This window comes from Colossoma macropomum, unplaced genomic scaffold (assembly GCF_904425465.1).
Source record: "Colossoma macropomum unplaced genomic scaffold, Colossoma_macropomum, whole genome shotgun sequence".
NCBI lineage: Eukaryota > Metazoa > Chordata > Actinopteri > Characiformes > Serrasalmidae > Colossoma > Colossoma macropomum.
Window position 1 is genome coordinate 11,366,841 of NW_023494810.1, and position 21,513 is coordinate 11,388,353.

Genomic DNA, 21,513 nt, shown 5'->3' on the forward strand with positions numbered 1-21,513 from the left:
GTTTCGCAGTTATTTTAGAATCATCTATCAGTTCTAGCTTTTCTTCTTTTTTATAATTTCCTTTAAATTAGTTTAAAAATTCATTTTTTTTAAAACTCCCAGGTCAAATTGTTGATTTTCTAAGTGAAAATAAGTTAAAACATCCTCTACAGCGACTTTAAAACATCCTCTACAGCCCTTTTTTCTGCAAATTCTTGTGCACAATTTGTATTTATTTGTTGAGTTTAACATATTGGGAAAAAAAAAACAAAACACAAAAAAGTGCCTTAATTTTTGCAAAAGTCACTTTTTTTATTTTTTTCAAGTTTTTTATTTTTCCCTAATATGTAAAATTCAGCAAATAAACATGATATACATATGTTTAATACATAATCATGTATTAAAATGTGCAGAACGTGTTCATTGTAGAGGATGTGTTCACTTATTTACAGCTTGTCATAAAGTGTATTTTATATATCAGTCCTCAACAAGTAGGTACTGTGTCACTGAAAACAGAGATCCCAAACTTTTGACTGGAAGTGTAGGAAAACAAACACTGTTTTGACCACTGTGTTATAGATTACTCTGAACTGATCAGCTGTAATACAAAATAAGAGACTCTGAGATCCAATAAAGGTCGTTTTTGCATTAACCATGTTTATTCATAAAAATTCGAAAGTGCATGTTCAGTTCTTAATTTCCACGGTGAAATAATCTCGAAGTGTTGAGCCGACGTACATCGAGCCGCAACATTCTGTAAACGTTTGTAGGGTGGTTTTCCATTTGTGTTCATGTGCAACCTTGAGATCTAAAACTCAAAATAGGTTCTAAAAGGCCAAAACACTTGAAAACATATGTGTCAGGCTCCAGTCCTCCCAGGGAAAAACACTGCAGACTTCAGCACATTGCCTCATTAAACACACCTGATTCAGCTCATCAGCTCATTAGCAAGGCAATGAACTGAATTCAGAGCGTTAGATGAGGGTAAACGCTCCACAGCACTTTGGCCCAGAAGTTCCCCAGTTTGACACGCCTGCTTTAAAACATAAAAAGAAAAATAAAATCAGCTAGGAAAACCTTTTGTCCAAAAATGGATACATTTCCTTAATTACGATTAAAATACAATAATACTGTTCGAAAATGTAAAATAACACACAGAGTTCACACAGGTCTCATCAGTCATTTACATGTTGGAGATTGTGCACAGCAGCAGATAAATAAGACGAAAGCAGCGAGGAAAGACAAGCGTAGTTCGAAGCCTGATATAAAAGAAAATATTACACTCATGTGGACTCTATTCACAGTTCCCAGGATGCATTGTGTCGAGACAAATAGAAAAAAAAAAAATAGGATGTGACTTTATGTATATCGTCCTTGCGGTAACAAAACTGAAGTGGCAACTTTACAGGAGAAGGAAAAACGTTCTTAGCTGTGATGTACGTTAATGTAACGAGGTTTTATTCCAGGTCAGTTCTGTCAGTCCATTCAGAAGAGAACTGATGTGACAGCAACAGTATGTATTTGTGCATGTAAAAGGGGAGGAGAATTTCCCTGTTCTCTGTCTTTGTACTGCATGGTGGGAAAAAAAACAAATCTCCACGCTTCAACCAGTGAGCTCCACTGGAAGCTCCCGACTGCAGAGTGCCTCCCACTGGCGAGCCAGAAGTGAAATCAGCCTCTCTCTGCTCTCAGCACTGGGCACGAAGATGCACCACTGGACCTCACTTTCAGCCCCACTGTTTCCCTGCATCCTCTCGCCCCTCTCCTGCTCATCTGCAAAGTGGTCCATGGTGAGATGGCACAACAGATCTGGACCTGGAACGTCATCAAAGACCAGAGTGAGTGCCTGAGGGTAAGTCTGGTAGCCCATGAGCACTCGGTCCAGATCGCGTATCCGGCGGGCGTCCGTGAGGCAGTACTTGTCTCTCTGTGGCGGCTCCTTCGCAAACTCGGGCAGTGGGTAGCTGATATAGTCCTCGTCCAGCAGAAAGACGTCCGTGCTGGTGAGGATGAGGGTCTTCGGCTGCAGCTGATGCTGCTTCTCGGCCGAGTGACCCGAAATGCTCCGCACTTGGAACACCAGCACGTAGAAGAGGATGTTGAAGGAGTGGGAGGATCCCTGAGAACCCTTTCTCTCCGCCACGATGAAGGTGAGGTCACCGATCTCCTCCTCGCTCGGGTATACAAACTTCACCTTACTTGAGTGGACCAGTTCATAATTCTCCATTTTACCTGTTTCGGATGAAAGCAACACAGCATTAAAGTCTCACCTTATCTTAGTGATTCAATTTGAGTCTTTGTGTTTGTCCTCTTTAGCCACATAAACTTTGCTCCCAGAGTAGTTGGTAAGCATATGAGGAAGCATGTGGAACTGGAGCTTTCACTGTCAAGAATTTCTGTATTTTTAGAATATACTGTTTTCAAGCCAGTAAGATACTTGAAATGTGTTTTACAGTTTTCATACAGCATCACATGCTGAATGCATGGAAACCATTTACAGTACAGGCAGATTTTACTGTACTAAACAACTTATTTTATAGCTACGGCAATATTATTGCAACAATACTGTAATAATACATCAAAAAATATACCACATCATCAATGTCCCTGTAAAACTAGGCACCAAAAGTACTTTTGACGATCTGATCTTTTTCAGTCCCTGATTCTCAGGTTTTCAGTGTCAGCACTTAAGAAAAGAAAAAGAAAGTTGTATCTAAAAAGTTGATATTAGTTTTTCTGTGGTCCGCTATGCTTTGTAGTTATAAAAAAGGGGGCATTGGGGTGAAAAAGGTCAAGAACCCCTGGTCTACACGGTAAATAATTTTATTTTTCAGTTTTACATTATTTAAATGTTTAAAGAGATAGGGGAGCTACACTAATATCTGTAAACCAGTAAATACAAAAAGTGTATACTTGTGGTAAAGCTAGTAAACAGTAGCCTAGCTAGCTAATGCAAGCTACCTATCTAATAGCATGCCAGCTTGCCAAGTACAACCTGCACCACCATGAAAAAAAGCATGAGATATTCAAGTTCAAGTTTCTGAACATTTTATGTTTTTGTCGTATGTCATCACACTGCAAAATTTAATGTAGAAGTTTTAACTTTGAAAGTATCCATTTTCCATTACCTGATTACCATTGCACAGTAATGCTAATCCCAACTAGCTATGAGATTCAGTCTCTATGGGATTTGCAGTGTCACGTTAGTGCCAAGCTAACATTGGTGTACATTCACTTTTATACCATTTAGATTGCGCTTAAACAAAGACTTCTGGAGCTTGTAAGACATGCATGTAACATAGTTTTACCTTGTATACAGCAGCTTTTGGTGAATCCTTTCCTAAATACTTTAATCTAAAGCCTAACTGAGTATTAACAGATGAGCCTAACAGCCTGTTAACTTTTGAGAGAACAGCTGTTTGTATTTTTGAGAAACTAAAGTGAAGTAATTCGAATTTTTAGCTTTAGTTAAGATCTTTAAAATGTGGTTTATATTCATTTTAAAAAACCTTTTTACTGCTGTTCTCTAATGTGTGTGATACATAATATTCAGAAAAGAGGATATTGTTGATTACTGTAATGTACTGTCAATATGTAGTCTTGCTAAAATAGTTCTGTAGTGCATTTAAAAATAGTGTCATTACTGTAAACAAACATTACAGTATGCACAGTGTCAAAATTAATTATTGTAACTACCTAGCAACTCTGTTGCCAGTAAGTTACTGTAAATTTACAGTCATTTTTTAAAGTGTGTTAGCTACCATGTTTCCTATCACTGTGACAAAGAAGCTCCATTCACATTGCTATGGAAACACCTATTTTCGATTTAGTCAGTTTAATGATAAAAGGCACTTTGATAAAAGTTGTGTACATTCCTCTACATTAATTTGATTGCTCAAAATGGCAGCTGGTGACAAATTACTGCTAGGATTGTGGTCTTTAAGTATCAAAATAAATGCTATGACAGCATTTATATCGGTCACTTTTAGCCTCCGAGTTATAGGATTATACAGTTTATCTATACATATCCAGGATAGGTGACGTAGGTAGCAATGGAGGGCACAAACCTCTTTAGGCTGCCCGTGTTGGCCTTTCTTCTTTTAGACTGTTTAGACTGGTTAGGTGGCTTGTTTGCATATTGTAGCCTTCTGTGACATCAGTGTCACAAAGATCAGTGATTTTTGATGAAAGATAATGATTAACAAGCAATATATTGTGCAGCCTTTCAAGAAGCTGATGGTTTATTATACCTGTGCTCTTCTTCCCAAACTGAGTGTAAAAGTCTTGCTCGGAGGGCTCCGGCGAGGGCACTTTCTCCAGTAAAGACAGCACCGTCATCAGCTGCTGGAGAAAGTGATGTGTGCTGTAGCTGTCTCTCGTCAGGCAGGTGATGATGTGCTCAGCAGACGGCCCTTTGAACAGGAACAAAGAAAGCGCTGTCAGATTTCTGCCTTGTACACTCCTGTGCAGAAAAAATGGACCAAGCCCAAAATATGATGATTGTTACTGATGGTTTTGGGTTAGTCAGTGTCAAGATTTAAACCCTACAGAGAATATTTGGTCTGACGTTAAACACAAACAGGCTTGAACTGATTAAAGCCACCAATGCTCAGTGGAAAAATACTGGCTTTTTTTCCTGTCTAAAAGTTTACCCACAAGACTTCAACAGGGAAAAAGCATCCCATACCAAGTTGGTTAACAATTTGTTGTTAAGACCATTAAAAGCTTAATGTTTTGCAATTTGGGGTTGGCAAATTTCTCCTGCACAGGAATGCAGCTCCTAGCCATAGACTCTATTAACTGGTCTGTAGGGATGCAACAATTCTGAATTTTTATGGCTGATTTGGATCTCTTGACAGCTAAACTGTCTTTTTTTAACCATTGTTTAGCTGATGCACAAAACACATCATCACATTTCTAGCACTTTCTGTTAGCCAGAGTCACAATATAAGTAACATTATTTGCTCTTTAATGAGCCAGTGACATTTCAAATTCAGAATCAAAAAACTTTTTTTTTTTCAAATAACATGAAACAAATCTAAAAACATGAATCAAATAAAGTGCTACACTAAAAGCATGAGTCATGTGATATTATGAGCGCTCTTACCTGCCTTACATTATTTACCTTATTGAATTGCAACACAGATCTACCAAAATAAAAATAATATATTGATTGATTGCCACTTAGAGCAAAGATCTGCTGATTCCCATCTTGGCCAATTCCTATTGGCCTGTACAGTCATATGCAAAAGTCTGAACAGCCAAATTACTTGTTTTGTTGATTTTCTACGTGAAAACTAAGTACACACATCCTCTACAGTGAACACTTTAATGATTTTTCTGCAATTTTTACTGCACAATTTCTTTTTATTTACTCAGTACTGAAAAAAAACACCATAAAATATAACATGTGCCATAACTTTTGCACAGGCCACTTTTTATTCCTCCCCAAATATATGTTAAACTCAGCAAATTGTGCATTAAACTGTGCAGAAGTGTGTTCTCTGTAGAGGATGCGTTCATTTATCTTCTCTTAGAAAATCAACAAAACATGTCATTTGACCTGGGGTGCCAAAACTTCCATACAACTGTCTATTTTAGCAGTGACACAAGTGGATATTGTAATGTTTAAATGACTCTGATTACTACTGCAGTGAAATGTTGAGATTTTATTCATTTTACTATAATTGTAACCCAACAGACATAAATCTTGTATTTCTCTGTAATGCTAATGCAGGCCGATGTGTTCTACATTTCATAAATGTTATACTCTAAACGTATCAGCATTGGCAGACATATACATGAAAAGTACTAGACATCAGCCCTGGCACAGTATTTCACTTTAAAATTAGTTATGAAAGGTCTCACTGGGGAAATCAGTGTGGTCCCAGCTGTGTCGGTGTCTGAGATGTCATAAAAACTCAAACCACTAATGGAAAATACTCCAGGCAAAAACACTTTCTTTAAATTACACTGAGTGAGATGTTCAGTATAAAAGCATACTCAATGCAAAAGAATCAAATGACATGTAACATAAGTTGAATGACTGTATTTCAATGTGCTGTTTTAATTTAGTAATGACGTTTGCACTTGATATACTAAATATTCTTATTTCATTTACTCAGAGATTTGCTTATTAGTAGCTTTATTCAAATGAAAATGCAAACTGGGAATGAAACTAAAATGTACTTCTTATACAGCATTGATATGTTTCATGCAATTATGCAATAATGCGGTCAGAAAGATAAAGGAAATAAGTTGGAAATTAATTTGCAAAGAGGTTTCTGAATTCTTTGATAATGGTGAAACACCACGTGAGGCAGATGGCAATACTGAAACGTAAAAAAGAGAAACAGCGCCTCCTCTCTTTGCCATGACATATTCTCACCTTCTCATTAGGACTGATGCAGCTCTTCAGCATCAACTATGCTGACGCAGCAAGTACGTCAATTTGACAGTTAATCAACTGCCTTTAAGAGCCTGTACAGTCGTATACAAAAGTAAACACCGCTGGTCAAATAAAGTTTTGTTGATTTCCTAAGTGAAAATAAGTTAAGACGTCCTCTATAAAAAACACATTTAAATTCAGAATTTGCAGTTTCTGCAAATTTTAGCGTAAAATTTTAAATTGTATTTAACGTATCAGAAAAAATACATAACTTCTGCACGGGTCACATTTTATGGTTAATTTTTTAACCATATATTAATTTCAGCAAAAAAACAGCGTGCAGATGATGTGTTAATCACTGTTAATTGCTTAATGTGTAAATCGCTTCTTGCTAAAATAATAAAATCACCATGTTTAACCTATAGGCTGCTGTAGTTCATTATTTTTTATGAGGCTATTAGGCCGGGCTATATTAAAACTGTATTTTTTGTATTTATAAACTACAACTTCAAAAATCATTTAAGCCTGCATTCATGTTTTGTAGGAGGAAGATATTATACTTGTGGAAGGCTTCAGCATTGCTTTATCTGATTAGCAATTGGTGTCATCAAGATCCAACTTTTTAAATGAATTGTTGGAATTGAAGTCAAATTATTTGTTAGATAAAATCAAACGTAAGTGAACTCTGTACTGTTCTATAGCTCTTCTGAACATGATCATTTAGATCAGCTGATGCACTGATAAAATAATCTACTAACGAATCATTATCAGCCGCCCTGCTTCTGATATTCATGCTTTGGGAAACAGATTTTCATTTTTCACTTTAAATAAATCCACTCAGTATGGACGAGCTTGGCAAATGCCATTAATTTTATTGTGTATATGAGCAGGAATTTAAATTCAAATATAGGAAAAAGTTTTACAAACTACATTTACATTTGAATTTTGAATCTGATAGGCTTCCAGTGTCCTGTAATGTATTACAATAAACTGAGACACAATTCTCCTTATTCTGAACTGCTTCATTACTACACATCCTCTACTCACCGACCACTCTGAAGTACTGGTCAAACAGCCCCACGTTCACGCTCTGCAGCTCATTCAGTTTCATTGCAAAGCAGAATGAGATGAGGAAATCTGTGTCCTTGTGCTCTGATGGGTGCCAGTTCCACATCACTGCAGTAAGAAATGTTTTAGTTGTAATTTCTTTTATAGAGAGTCACAGTTTACAATCTGTTTATGGATTAGGACTGGAAGTTATGGATTACAGAAATGAACAGATATAATAATTGGTATTAAGAGTTCACATAAAGATGTAAACAAAAAGTATAAAAAAAGATTAATATAAATTAATTTGCCAAAATGAAAAAATAAAAATATCACTAAATTTTCACTACATCTGTTGTAGTGTTGTACATGCCACATGCCTCTTACAGTGGTACTAATTTAAAGACTAGAAAAAATACCTTCTGATGATGTACACTGAACATGTGAGGGAATATATTATTGCAGTAGCTTAAATACAGTGACTCCCTTCAAATTATCCATAGAGTGAAGAGAATGGATTACTTAGGCCCAATCCCATTTCTACCCCTAACCCCTTTGAAAGGTGGTTGGAATCTGTGGTTGAAATCTGTGGTTGAAATCTTCCTCTATGAAATGGGACCCTCAAATAAAAAATTACTTCATTAACAGGCTACTAGCGCTGCTCTGTAGGCGACCCTGCCAGTCTGCAGTGATAGCAGAGGAGGGTAAAGTTCAGCAACCTCACTGCTGGGCTTTAGTTACATTTAGGGCATCATATGCCTTCAAAGAGGGGGAACACAATAATTATTCATTATCACCCACCCCTAATTCTTCAGTAATATGAAGATGAAGTGAGCTATTTGCCAGCTTCCGGTTCAAATTTTTTGTTCCACCTTAAATGGAGCAGGAGTTACATTCTAGTGCTTCAGGCGTCAGAACCGCTGCATCATTTAAGGTGGAACAGGAAATTTAGCTAGTTAGCAACCAAGACATCAGCTTACTACTCGCAACTTTTTTATGCTGGTTATGAAGAAAAGGACCATAATACATTGAAACGACATTAAACTAAGATAATACAGTGGTTATCGTAATTTTTTTAACAGAGAAAATACTCATTTGTGGGTTTCTTTGGTCACTTGCGCAGCCATCTTGCCGTTTTTTTTTTTCCTCATAACACTCTGTTTGGAGTGACCCTCTGAAAAACCTCTGTTTGGAGGACCATGTAGCCCTAACACTTCACCCTACCCCTCTATCTCAACAAAAACTGGTACACCCTACCCCTAGGCGTGACCACGCAAAGCAGATGGATAAAGGCTAAGCGGTAGGGGTAAGGGGAGAAATGAGGTCGGGCCTTAATTAACAGTCAGGAATAATCAGATGAGGAGGTAATCAAGAAAAACGCAGTTAGTAAGTAAAAACTTGTGGTGTCGACTTTGTTTTCTTTATGATTTTGTTCAAAAACTGAAGTAAGAGGAACACTAATGTTAGCTTGACTGTATGTATTAACTTATAGATGAGTGGCTAGGCTAGAAGTCATGATTGGTTGACACTACAAAAATTTCCATCGGTTGTATGATGTATCCGTAATGCATGCTGGGTATTGTGGTGAGTCAACACTCATAACCTTAAAAATGAAAATGTATGATGAGGCTGAGGTACAAAATACTGCATAACACATCAAATAACATATTAAACTCTAGCTTTAAGAAGGCCCCTTTAATGCTGTTTACTTTTATGCTCCTAAAACACATGTGACAAAGAGATCACTCACTAGCTTGATCACTGAGGGAGGATGCAGCATCGTCCAGGATGAAGTACACAGCTTTGGTAGACAACATAATGCAGGCAGTCATCTCCAATTCAGGGGATTTATAGAAGAGCACAGATGTCCATAGCATATGTTTTAACTCTTCGTTCTCCACCTGGATATAAGAGCATGAGCATGCTGAGACTTACTTAAACCTCTGATCTAAATGATATTTTATACTAGAAATGGCAATAGGGAAAAATAAACTTTTCATAATGAACCTGGTGGAATGTGTTAATGCCTTCATATTGGAAAAGTCATGTGCAGTAGGTGTGAGTTCATGCACTTTTTTTCACACCATTACAGCACTGTACACAAACCATGTCCAGTTTTACTCCAAATCCATCAGCAGGAAACCCTCTAATAACAAAATACTAGGTGTATGAAGCAGTTTGCTGACGATTAGAAATCAGTTCAACTTAAAGTCTCACATTTCATCATAATCCTCATAGAACAAATAAAAAAAATATGACCAATTTTAGTTTTCTATTTATTTGCTAAGTTTGGCACATAAACAGTAACTGTGTATTTAAAGAAGTGTGTTCTCTGCAAGTTAAGCACCTTTATTGTCGATATACACTTGCACAGTACAATGAAATTAGTTTCTTTGGATATTTCAGGTTAGAAAGCTGGGGTCAGAGTGCAGGGTCAGCACACAGGGTTAAACACCTTGTTCAAGGACCCAAAGTGGCAACTTAGCAGACGCAGGTATTGAACCCACAACCCTGCTATCTATTGTCCAGAGCCCCAGTTTTTGGCCAAAAATAAGTGCATACTTTGTATATGCTTTATATACAGGGTGATTCAAAAAGATTCATCCGATTTCAAAATGATTTGTTACACTTGTAAATCATTACAGAACAATGCAGTAAACTGTAAATGGTTTAAATGAGCATAAAGTTTATTATATAGTTTTACAAGTGCTTAATATGAACCTCCTTCAGCTGTACGGACAACTTCAACACCATAGTCAAATTCATCCCATACTTGATTAAGCATGTCAGGTGTCTCTGTGCTCACGGCTCTTTCAATGAGATTTCAGAGATCATCCAGTGTTGTGGAACCAACAACGAATGCTCTGAGCTGTTGGAGGTTCACTGCCGACGTAAATCACATTGCACAGTTATGACGGATTCACTCTTATTGAAGTGGAGAACACAAAACGCTTTCTGCTCAGGAGTCACCATCTCCTCGCAGACTGAAGAGAGTCATCTTCCAGTAACAGTCAGAAACTCTATGACCCCCTCTTTCAGTTGGTATGTGATTGGTTCCTAGGCGCCTCATAGTTGTAAAAATATGGCGCTTTGAAATCGGATTAATCTTTCTGAATCACCCTGAACTTTAAATACTGTTACGGTAAATGGCAATGATTGCACTAATATCACAGTAATTTTACTACTCCTCTCCCCCAAACGCAAGCTAGTACTACTAAGCGATTAAATTCATACCACCAGAAAAAGAACTACCAAAGCTAACTCCAAGGAACAAAATTCACTTACCTCAGCAATGTTGTCATGGAAGAAGGTGACGAGGTCCTCACCCCGCAGTGAGGAAAGGTAACGCAAGGAGGAAGAGAGAGAGAGGTGGCTGGGACACTGGTTTTCATCTGAAAGCTGCTGGATGAGCGCCTCACCAGGGTACAGCAGAGACAGTGTTAAATGGGGCTTCTCCAGATCCTGAGAAACACTTAGAAGAGAATAAAAAGATTTAAAACCCCATTGTTATAATTAGACTCTTGAAAATGCAGAAAAGAGGCATTTTCTAAAAATTGTTATTACATAACTTTCACTCGAGACCCAAATCTTACATAAAAGTTGCCCGACAGAGTTCTGTCCAGCAGATGGTACTACTGAGCAAATGCTGTTCACAGTAAACGGGCATTATTTTTAAAGCTCTGCTAAAACCCCATCATCAAGCCACTGAATGTGCCAGCTAAGGAAGGGTGATAATGAAAAAATATATACTTTAACATTTTCATGATAGACAATGTTTCACAACATTTAGCTTTTGTGGGGTTTGTGAACAAGTTGAAACAGACAAAAAGCAACAACAGAACAGTAGCACCACATTCAAAATATATATATGACAAATGGAGTACAATTTTTCATTTAAATTTTCAAGAAATATATTACTTGAGAAGAACCAAGTCAGAAAAACATCAAATGGATAAAAATGAATGAATAAAATAAGATTATTTACATTCAATAAGCTAACTGTAATTATGCCGTTTGTGCAGTGACTACAGACTGGTTGTTACTGTTTACAGGCTCTCTATAACTGAACAAAGTCTGTCTTTGTAACGATCCCTGCAGTTGTTCTGTGTTCTAGAGGTACTGACAATACATAATATATACTCAGAAAAGCATATTGTGGCACAATTTATCATAAAAATGGTCATATGATCATACTGCCCACTCATTTAATGGAGTCAGAAAAGTACATTTCCTAAAGAAAATGCAGAGTGATTGCCTGTGTTAAGCGGTTCCCAGGTGGTTGCTAGACTTTTGCCAAAAGGTTACTATGGCAACCCCACCCCTAGTGCAGGCACTTGTTTTTCTCCTTGACTCGGTTTACAGCAAACAAAATGAGAAGCATTCACGAAGGGTGTAGGCAAGACAGACATTCCTCTACCTCTTTTTCTGCATTCTTTGGGTTGTTTTGCTGGGTGTCGCAGAGCTCACTCTTAAGTGACATTTACTGGTCTGCAGAAGAGCGATGGTCTTGATGTCCCTGAGGCTGGCACGAAACTGGCTGAACTGCCTCAAGAACAAGAACTTGTCATGAGGCAGAGCGAAAACAACAGCTAGGTAGTCATGCCCTGCCATCAGCTCTAGGACATGACTGTTACAAAAGCGATGGGCAATGGTGTTGCTTCCGTCAGTGCAACCTTGTTTGGGGTTGAGCAAGGTAGAAGCCAAAGGAATACGGGTCAACTTAGCACAAGAGCACAAGCGATTTCCTTCAGTCAAGTCTTTTGATGTCAGGGCCATGAAGTCTATCTTCAGTATGCAGAGATGTCGCATTGTGAGAAACAGAACTAAAGGAATGGAGCTGTGACCTTCATGGAGTGTAGACAAAATATCTGATGGTATGGAACTCTGCCGTGGCTTGTTTGTGTCCTCCTGACTGGGGGTGAACAAAGAGGCGTGGTCCAGGATGTGAGCTAGCAGTCCACTTTTCACTCCACTGTCATTCTCCTCGATTTCCCAGGAATTTAGGAACTGCTGAATGAATTGCTGGATGGAGGATTCATTCAAAAGGTCATCAGGAGCTCTACTCACAAGCAAGTCCACATGGGTATGAATCTCTTTCAAATTTTGGCCATCTGAGAAGAAGAACCATTGTTTGTCGCTGGACCTCACCTTTAAAGAGAGGCAGGTGTCTGGAATTTCAAACTGAAACGCTTCGACGTCTGCATACGGCACCATCAACCCTATCTCAAGGCTCTCCATTAGCGCCTGCACGCTACTTGGCAGATCTTTGGACCGCGCCTGGAAAATGACCAGCAAGCTGTCTGTCGCTGCCAAGCAAGAAGTCCTCTGATTCAGACGTACATCTTGGGCTACGGTGATGCAGTGACACCACATGACCAATCTGACATTTGCTCTTTCCACATCCTCTGATTCCTTGTCCTGAACTGTGGAAGAGGAGGAGCAGCCCATGATCTCCTCGCTGTTATCTAGGCCCATCTCAAAGTACCCGCCACCTGAATCAGGGCTGCCCTGATGTGTCACCTCCAGAGAGGTAGTCCTGCATTGCCTTGAGGCCGTCCTCTCTCTGTCCGCTTGGCAAATCAAAGCAGAGAGCTGGGCTTTGAAATCCAAGTTAGTGTTGGTGTAGGACAAATAACAGAAGGGAAGCACTGGTGTGGAGAGCTTGCTGGTCCAGGGTTCCTGGTTGTCTTTGCAGTACAAGCAGCTGAAGAATAGAAAATGAAAAGTGAATACAATGTAAAAAGCTGTAAATGAAGATAGAAAAGTGAGCCTAATTAACATAATTAGAGTATCTATGATTATGCAAATTTTTATCCAAGTATGGTGGACAAAACAAAGAAGGTTTTGAGTTCACACCTCCTGCAGTTTCCCACCAATTCAACAAGAAACTGTAAAACTGGGTGATATGGCAAAAGCATAATAATAAAATATATTTACTATTCACCATACATACCACAACACTTGTTTTTTTTCTAAGATTTGATAAGCTGGAAGAAACTAAATGCACCAGTAGTGCCATATTTTAAATATGCTGTCGAAAACTGTAGTATAAAATTCTTGTTTCACATGTTTCAGGGCACTAAATCCAATTAAACAGGACTAATTATCGTCAGTACCTCAAAAATATGCAGTTTTTGAAGTACTGATATCTACAGTATGCTCAGAAAAGTATACTGTGGCATAATTTATCATAATAAAGATAATATATCAGAATATTGCTCAGCCCTATGTACAATTAGGTACAATATAAACTGCAAACCTACAATTTAATGTATTAATCAATAAAATATATTGCGAATATATATTGTGAATTTGCCACAAAGCAGTGGTCAATCATGTCAAACATTTCCAGAGGTCACATAGAGTGAAATATCAAAAATAACAGTGTAACAATTATGCTGCATTTGACTGGAGCCTGTAACTCACAATTTGCTACCTCAGACGAGGAAAAATAAAAAAAAGCTCAGAGTTCTGTGATGCTGTCAAATCAACATGGCTATTCTCACTGTCAACAGTAGTGATACGCTGCTTCTCTCATTTTCAAAGAGAACTGATTTAGATCAATCCACATACAGACACAGTACTTGGTTAAATCTGCAGTGATGATAAAGTTCACTGTTTTGAAGTTAACTGTTCACTGAGCTGTCCATGTTTTGTCCCCCACTTTATAGTTCAGAGGTCGAAAATAACGGTAAACATAATTCTGAACTCTGAATTCCCACTTCAGAGTTAAGCCAAACACAGCAGTAATGTCATTTTAATTCAACATAAGAAACCTAGTGTGCTGGGCCATTAGTCAGATGTGTGAATTCCACCTTTTCATATTAATACTAGTGCTAACTGTAATGTGATTTGATCACTGTGAAAAAGAAAAGAACTGCAGAAGAACCAACCTGGCGCTTTCATACTTCATCGGCTCACAAGGGATCTCTGGAGATGAACAGGTTTCAATTTCAGTTTTAACCTGCAATATACCAAACATGGACAGATTTAGCCATGATTATATGGAAAAACTGATCAGCTCCTTTATGAGCTCAGTCTTGAATTAAGTCCTTGAATTCAAAATCACTGAAAGGAGTTTAAATTGAGTAAATTCACTTGCATTGAGTTTGAAATCATTTACGTGAGTAAATATCAAGCACTGAGAAGTATCAATCAAAAGTTAGGCAAATGTTAGTTGTGGTGGTTTGTGATTTATAGCTTGCATTTTTTGCTTTAGATCTCAGTTGGAAAATGCATGTGTATGAAAATAGCAGATAAATTAATAGTGGTGATTCACTATATTACTTTTAGGGTCCCTCCACAATCTGTAGAGGATGAAGTGACTCACAATGTAGAATCTGTCATTTAGAATGCATGAATAATTTTACTTCCAAATCCATTGTAACTGCTGACTAAAAACACATTGTGTTATTCTCAAATTATTTTTATAAATCAGATGCAGCTAAAAATAAAAAATTCTTACATTTTTTTTGTCACAGATTTACCACAGCTTTGGTAAAACCCTTTCTGAGAGATCTTATCTGAGTAAAAAACCTAACTGATGATTTTGCTGCTTTAAATGAGAATTTGAGTAAATTTTTCTAATAACTACATAAATTGCAAAATGAATTGAAACAACGTTTTATAATATCACCAAATCAATTTACTAAGGAGTTGAAATTCATACCAACATACATAATTCATAAACAAAGGCAAATTATTTTATGTTGTACTTTGACAGTTATCCTTTAAATCTCAGTAATTCTCTATTTTTCTTCAGAGCACTGGTCAAAGAGTTTTACTCTGAAAATGAGCTTTAAATCTGATAACCCTCCAAGATATTAGGCTGCATTAATTATTTTAGAGCAAAACAAGCCAGATTCAAACAGGATTCAATTTTCTTTGGGTTCTGGGGTAATTTCCTCTTTTACAGGTGATACTCTGATTGTATTTCCATCCAGTTTGGCCAGGTCAGCGTTTTCCCCTCCTCCCCTGAGAAAAATACCCACAGTTTTTCACTGAACTCAGCTGTGTGCTGAACATTTTAGTCCTGCCTGGACACACGACTCTCAATTTTCCAGGCAGATGTCGCCTCGCATTTAGGAAAGAAGGGTTTTCGAGCTGCTGCTCGTCATATTTTATCCATCTTAAACTGCGTGTATCTGCATTTAACACTTTCCAACCCATGAAATGATAAATGGTTTGGAGGATTCTCTAAACCATTTACTGGATCTGGTGGAAGAACTTCATGTCCTTTCTCTCTAAACTGGGAGAACATTAGCAGGAGAAAGAAAATTAAAGTAAATTTAGAAAAGCAAGCTCCTCAAGACTGATTAAAGGGCTGATTATAATGGCAGCTACAGGTAGAAAGCATTACTTATATTCACATATGCGTATCATCACCTTTAGTTTCCTCTGAACTTATGACCACGTGCTACAATCCAAATAAAATACAATCCACTAGAAACTTGCTCTTTAGATCAGGGATGTGCATTCTGAGTAGTTTTAATATTACAGTATGTGTAAGAGTTTGGATCCGGTTATCTACTTAAAAGGACAAAAACAATGCCAAAAAGAGAAAACACAGATTTCCCTTGAAATTACTGCAGATCAGTCTTACCCTTTTAACTAACCACACCTTTTTAGTGGTGCTGCACAAATATGTATTATCACGCAGAGGAATACATTTCAAAACATGTTTTTTAATGTTCACAATTAACTGAAAGAAATATTCTAGACCTAACATCAGCCCAGCCTAGCCTTCTCAGTCACGTCCTGAACAACATCCCCAGTTCAACACTCTGGAGTATAACATACTCACTCGCAAACATTTCACATTCTACAGTTCTGTTAAAACACTCAGTGTTTCACTGAATTGTTAGCCTGTATATTTTTTCTGTCCTCCCATGATGAAAGACAACAAATGCCCGAAGAGTGATTTTATCTCTAGCTTGGATGCGAGAGTTTTAAACACTGAGAAGACGAGTGAAAATGTTCTTACTAACGTCCCCTGATAAACAAATCCAATCCAAATAAAGTTTTAGTTTGAGGTGTGAATTAGGACTGTAGAGCCGAACTACATGGCTCCAGTTTGCTGCACGACGTTCTATACAGATTACCTTCTGCTAAGTCCCAATCCCATGTCACCCCTCGCCCCTACCACTTAGCCCTCAGAACTCCGTTTTGTGTGTTCACGCCTACGGGAAGGGTGTCCCGATTATTGTTGAGATAGACGATAGGGCGAAGCGATAGGGCTACTCATCCCTTTTTTCAGAAAAAAAGCAAAGGCAAGATGGCTGCACAAGTGAACAAACAAACCCACAAATGTGAGAATTTTCTCAGTTAAAAAAATTACGACAACCATTGTATTGTCTTAGTTTAATGTCTTTTCAATGTATTATGGTCCTTTTCTTTATAACAAGCATAAAAAATCATTAGTAGTATGCTGATGTCTCTCTAGCTAGCTAAAATTCCCGTTTCTCCTTAAATAATCCAGCAGTTCTGATGCCTGAAGCGTCAGAATGTAACAGCTGCTCCATTTAAGGTGGAACAGGAAATTTCAAGGGTATGATGCCCTAAATGTAACCAAAGCCCAGCTTTGAGGTTGCTGAACTTTACCCTCCTCTGCTATCACTGCAGACTGGCAGGGTCGCCTACAGAGTGCCGCTAGTAACCTGCTAATGAAGTAATGTTCTTTTTTATTTGAGGGTCCCATTTCGTAGGAAAGACTTCAACTGCTACCCCTTGTAACTACGATCCGGTGGGGTGAAGCCTGGCACTCAAAAACAAGAAGTAGGGGTAAAAATAAGAAATGGGATTGGGCCTTTGTGTTTGGCTCTGTATTTAATTTGTAACTGCCACAAAATCTTAACCTGCACCGTATTCAAGCACTTCCATTCCCTTTGAGCATTTGAGCACAGTTAATGAAAACCTGCATCCCTACAATCAGACGGAAAAACAAAGCAAGATGTGTTTGATTGGCTGTGCATGACTGGAGGGTATAAATATTGCCACTATCCAGCAGGGGCTGGAAGAACTGTTTGCTTGAGCTAGACTTAAATTACATACAAATGTCACTGTAAGACAAACTATGATTTGAAGAGTTTTGGACAAAGGCGGAGGTTAGCAAAGGGTGAAAATAGACAAATAATCGCATTTTATATAATGTAAAAAAAGTGACAGATCTTATAACGTTCTTACCTGAGGTGTTACCTCACATGATGTATTATATTTATTACAGCATCGCTGGGTAAGTGTAGAATCCACATGAGTCAATATCTCTTTGGTAACAAAGGCTTCATCTTTACAGGCTATTTCTGAAAAAAGCACAAAAGAGACATTGTGAAGCAACAGAGCCAAACAGCAGAGACAGAAATGAAATAAATAGAGCAGTAAACACATTAAATGCTAGTATTATAAAAATGCTAATATGTATACATCAATATTAGGAGGCAACAGTAGGCAAAAACATCTTTTCAGACAAATATGATGCCAAAGTAAAGAAGGTAATCTTGCTTTAATTTGGCATTGCTGGTCATATATTTCAGTATTTTAGAATTACAGTTTATCATTACATGTCAAATCACCTGAGTACAGGTTTTGACACTACCCATCACACGTCTTGGAGTCACTCCAAAAAATGTACAAAGCAAGGTCAAACGCGGCATTTCTTGTGAAAATATTACTTGGTAAAGAAAAATGTGATATAACAGCAGAAGTCATTTTGTGTTCAGAAGTACCTTTTAACTCAGTGTTTTTCCAGTCTTTTGTTCTAGCAAGTCCAGAGTAACAACAAAATCTCAAATTTCTTCAGAACTATCAGAAGGTTCGTGGTAAACACAGATGGTTGTATGTTCCTATCAAAAGAACGTCATCTTCATGTTTTCAGTTTACCATAACAGTTGTGATACCAAGCAGAACTGTGTGTACAAGTTGCCAAGTTGTCAAAGAAAACCTCTGAATACAAAATGATAAACTTTAGCTGCTACAAATATACAAAAATACTTTTTTCTTTGTGTTCATTTAAAACATGTTAAAAAAGAGCCTTTGACATCATATTCTATCCTCTAGTGTAATGGCTCTAACATCTGTGAAGGACTGTGTGAAGCTCCAGCCAAACACAATACAAAAATTCATTTTCAATGTTCAATGTTCCACTGATTGTTCACATTTCTGCATAATTCAATAGTTGAGATGTAAGCAAACTCACTCAGAGTGGTTGGATACGAAATGGCTCATTGTACAGGAACTCACTGACTCATTTCTTTACAGTGGTGGTGATGGGAACCAGGGGTCACAATGTCTACAACACAAATACAGCCATTTTGTTTACTATCCAAAACCACAAGTGAACCTACATGAGTTTTTACATGTAATGTTGATGATAATAATACATTTTTTGGGGACTAGTTTGCCTTACAACAGCCTGCATGTACCTTTCCACCATGAATAAAAATAAATACATGATAGGTTTTAGGTCAAAACTTTGTCTCAGACCTATTGTAAAATAATGTCTCAGGCCTCAGGCAGCATATTCATGACTGTTTTATGTAACAGCTTTTTAGATGCATGGAAATCTTCAGAAGTCTGGTTCCTATTAACACCACTGTGTGTAATCTATGGACAGTTGCTCCAGAACAGGACATTTCACATCAAATCACTGTGAATGACTGTTTACATTTTAACAATTTAATAAGAGATTTTCTGATTAAATCAGTGGAATTCACCTTTAAGCTACAATACTGAGCAATCTGGAAAAAATAGGTATTTATAAAACAGGACTTTATAGCGATTGAAGCTTCAAGCAACGACACTGTGCATAAGCAGCATAAGTCATCCTATAACAACCCTCCTGTCATCAGTAATGGCAATAATGCACTGATAATTAGCATTGTTTTGGTTGCAGCATTGCCAGGGTGGGTAGCTCCAGAAAAAAAATGTGACATATCGTGTATCGTGCGCATGTTTTATTTGCCATATTAAATGACATAATTATATTTGCCATATTAAATGATATAATTATGTAATTTAATAGGAAGATATTTCAAGTTTTAATTATTAGTATATCATTAATGGTCAGAAAGTCTGAAATAGGTTTAACCCTTGTGTGGTGTTGATGTGTTTGTGACTCAGTGGTCTGGTGGACCCACCACATTATTGTTTTTTTTAAATCAGTACAGCCATAATAATTTATGTAAAAATATCAGATGTTTAAAATATCACAAGTGGCCAGCGTAGAGTTCTACTTTAGCAGCTGTAGCCAGGCGGCAGCCTGTCCATGTTTTCCACCCTCACACACACACACACACACACACACACACTAACAGCAGGCCATGAGGAGAACTAAGTGAAGGGACACAGCACCTCCACTCTTTTATTATAAATGTGTGAGGAGTGAACAGTGTGAAGGCACTGAAAATGTGTTATTTTATATGTTCTTTACAAAAAATGAATTTGGCATTTGGAATTTACAAATTTGGCAAATACTGAAAATGGATCCCACAGACCCCAACACCACACAAGGGTTAATGTAACTAAAAATAGCAATGTGCCATGACAGTTTGCCACAATCAGTTCAAACCAACAAGTGCTTCAAAGGGCCCATATCATGGAATCATTGGAATCATTTTCCAATTAAACCAACTTTAATAAAAGAGTGATGTGGTATGTACCGTTCACTCTCCTGTCCACAAAAACAGCCCATTTTCATTTCGCTGTTTTTGTGATGTCATACATCTGCCTATTAGGCCTACAGCAGTTTAGCCCTGTCCATTCACAGTGAACTTACAAAGAGTGCTTCAGTCTGGACTGTTTTCTGAATGTGGCACAATATAGGGCAACCAAACAGATCTTTTGCGTTTACATGTCAGTCTTAAAGACAAAGTTTAATCACAACGAATAAACACTGGTTAGAAAATGAATTTGGACTGTTTTTGGTACATAAAACCACACAAATGTCACAAGCTGACCAATAAATAAACAAACTACAAAAAAGTAGGACATATATGGGTAGGATATTTAAGGTTTCTGTGGTTGTAATCTCAGAATGTTATGACGCACTAGTGATGGGGCTTTACTATGAAACACAGGCCTCCAAGACAGTTAAGTCCCTTCATGCACCTGACAGAACCCTATCTGTGAGCACCTCCACCCAGCAGCCTGATACATACATGATTACCTTGGCTGGAGCTGGCAGAGTGCGACAGAGGGGGAGAGGAAGATGGCGGCGCAGCGAGAGAGCAAGAAGATGAGGAGGACTTTGACCCACCCTCAGCATGTTTGGGGACATCACTGATCTGACAAGGACAACAGCAAGCATTGCTTTTAGGCACAAATAAACTACACCTGAAAAATATATTGTTTGTTAATAATTGCTTAAATATCATTATCGATAACTTAAATACAGGTGATCCAGATGAGCTTCTGCAGGTGTTTGGACACATAAAAACATGTAAATATAAATATAATATTTATCTTTTCATAAAATTAATGCAGGCTGATGTTTAATCATATCAAAAAGTACTCAATGTATTTTTATTATGCTGAAAGGCAATGCAATCACAATACGTAGCGATACAATCGCAATAGGGTGCTTGATCCAAAATGTGCAGCCCTACAATAAACCCACCTTATTTGACAGTAACAGCTCTAGGAGTGAAATGATGCAAAGTAATAAAGCTCTAAATCTATCTAAATCATGGAATATAAAGGCTTAAATGCAAGATAAAACTGAACTGGCGTTTAAGAATTTACCTGTATTTCATAAACTGATTTCACCTGCTTAAGCTTAAAACACTTAGATGTACTTTTCCTATATTTATTAAAATGACTCAACATACACACTTTATGATGCTGAATCACATCATATTGACACAAATTGCAGAGTACTATTTGGATGGGATTACTGTTCCATGGGGAGGTGGGGTAACGTCATTTTCAGAACATTTGTAATGCACAGAATAAGAAATCTCAGTATAAATAACAGAGATAGGAGGGAATACACGATTTGTGCACTGGTGTCACTCAGAAAATAATACCATTTATACATTCAGCTGCTTACAAATATCTAAACATTCAATTTAATCTTAATTTACTTGATTGTCTACCTAGCTGTCTTG

General features: G+C 37.6%; 1 protein-coding gene across 5 annotated transcripts in view; it reads right to left on the reverse strand.

Annotated features, from left to right (window-relative positions):
- Positions 1-615: 615 nt before the first annotated feature.
- Positions 616-21,513, reverse strand: part of nisch (nischarin) — a 34,556-nt gene continuing 13,658 nt past the window's right edge. The window contains exons 13-21 of one of the 5 annotated variants that reach the window (XM_036559301.1): positions 20,574-20,691; positions 17,597-17,712; positions 14,308-14,378; positions 11,832-13,118; positions 10,700-10,886; positions 9,165-9,315; positions 7,415-7,543; positions 4,230-4,391; positions 616-2,211 (exon numbers count right to left, since the gene is read on the reverse strand). In XM_036559301.1, coding sequence (XP_036415194.1) covers positions 1,583-2,211; positions 4,230-4,391; positions 7,415-7,543; positions 9,165-9,315; positions 10,700-10,886; positions 11,832-13,118; positions 14,308-14,378; positions 17,597-17,712; positions 20,574-20,691 — 2,850 coding nt within the window. In that variant the 3' untranslated portion in view covers positions 616-1,582. Of the gene's footprint in view, positions 2,212-4,229; positions 4,392-7,414; positions 7,544-9,164; positions 9,316-10,699; positions 10,887-11,831; positions 13,119-14,307; positions 14,379-17,596; positions 17,713-18,605; positions 18,699-20,565; positions 20,692-21,513 lie in introns of those variants that run through there. The other 4 variants (XR_005006114.1, XM_036559302.1, XM_036559304.1 and 1 more) reach the window with 4 other exon arrangements.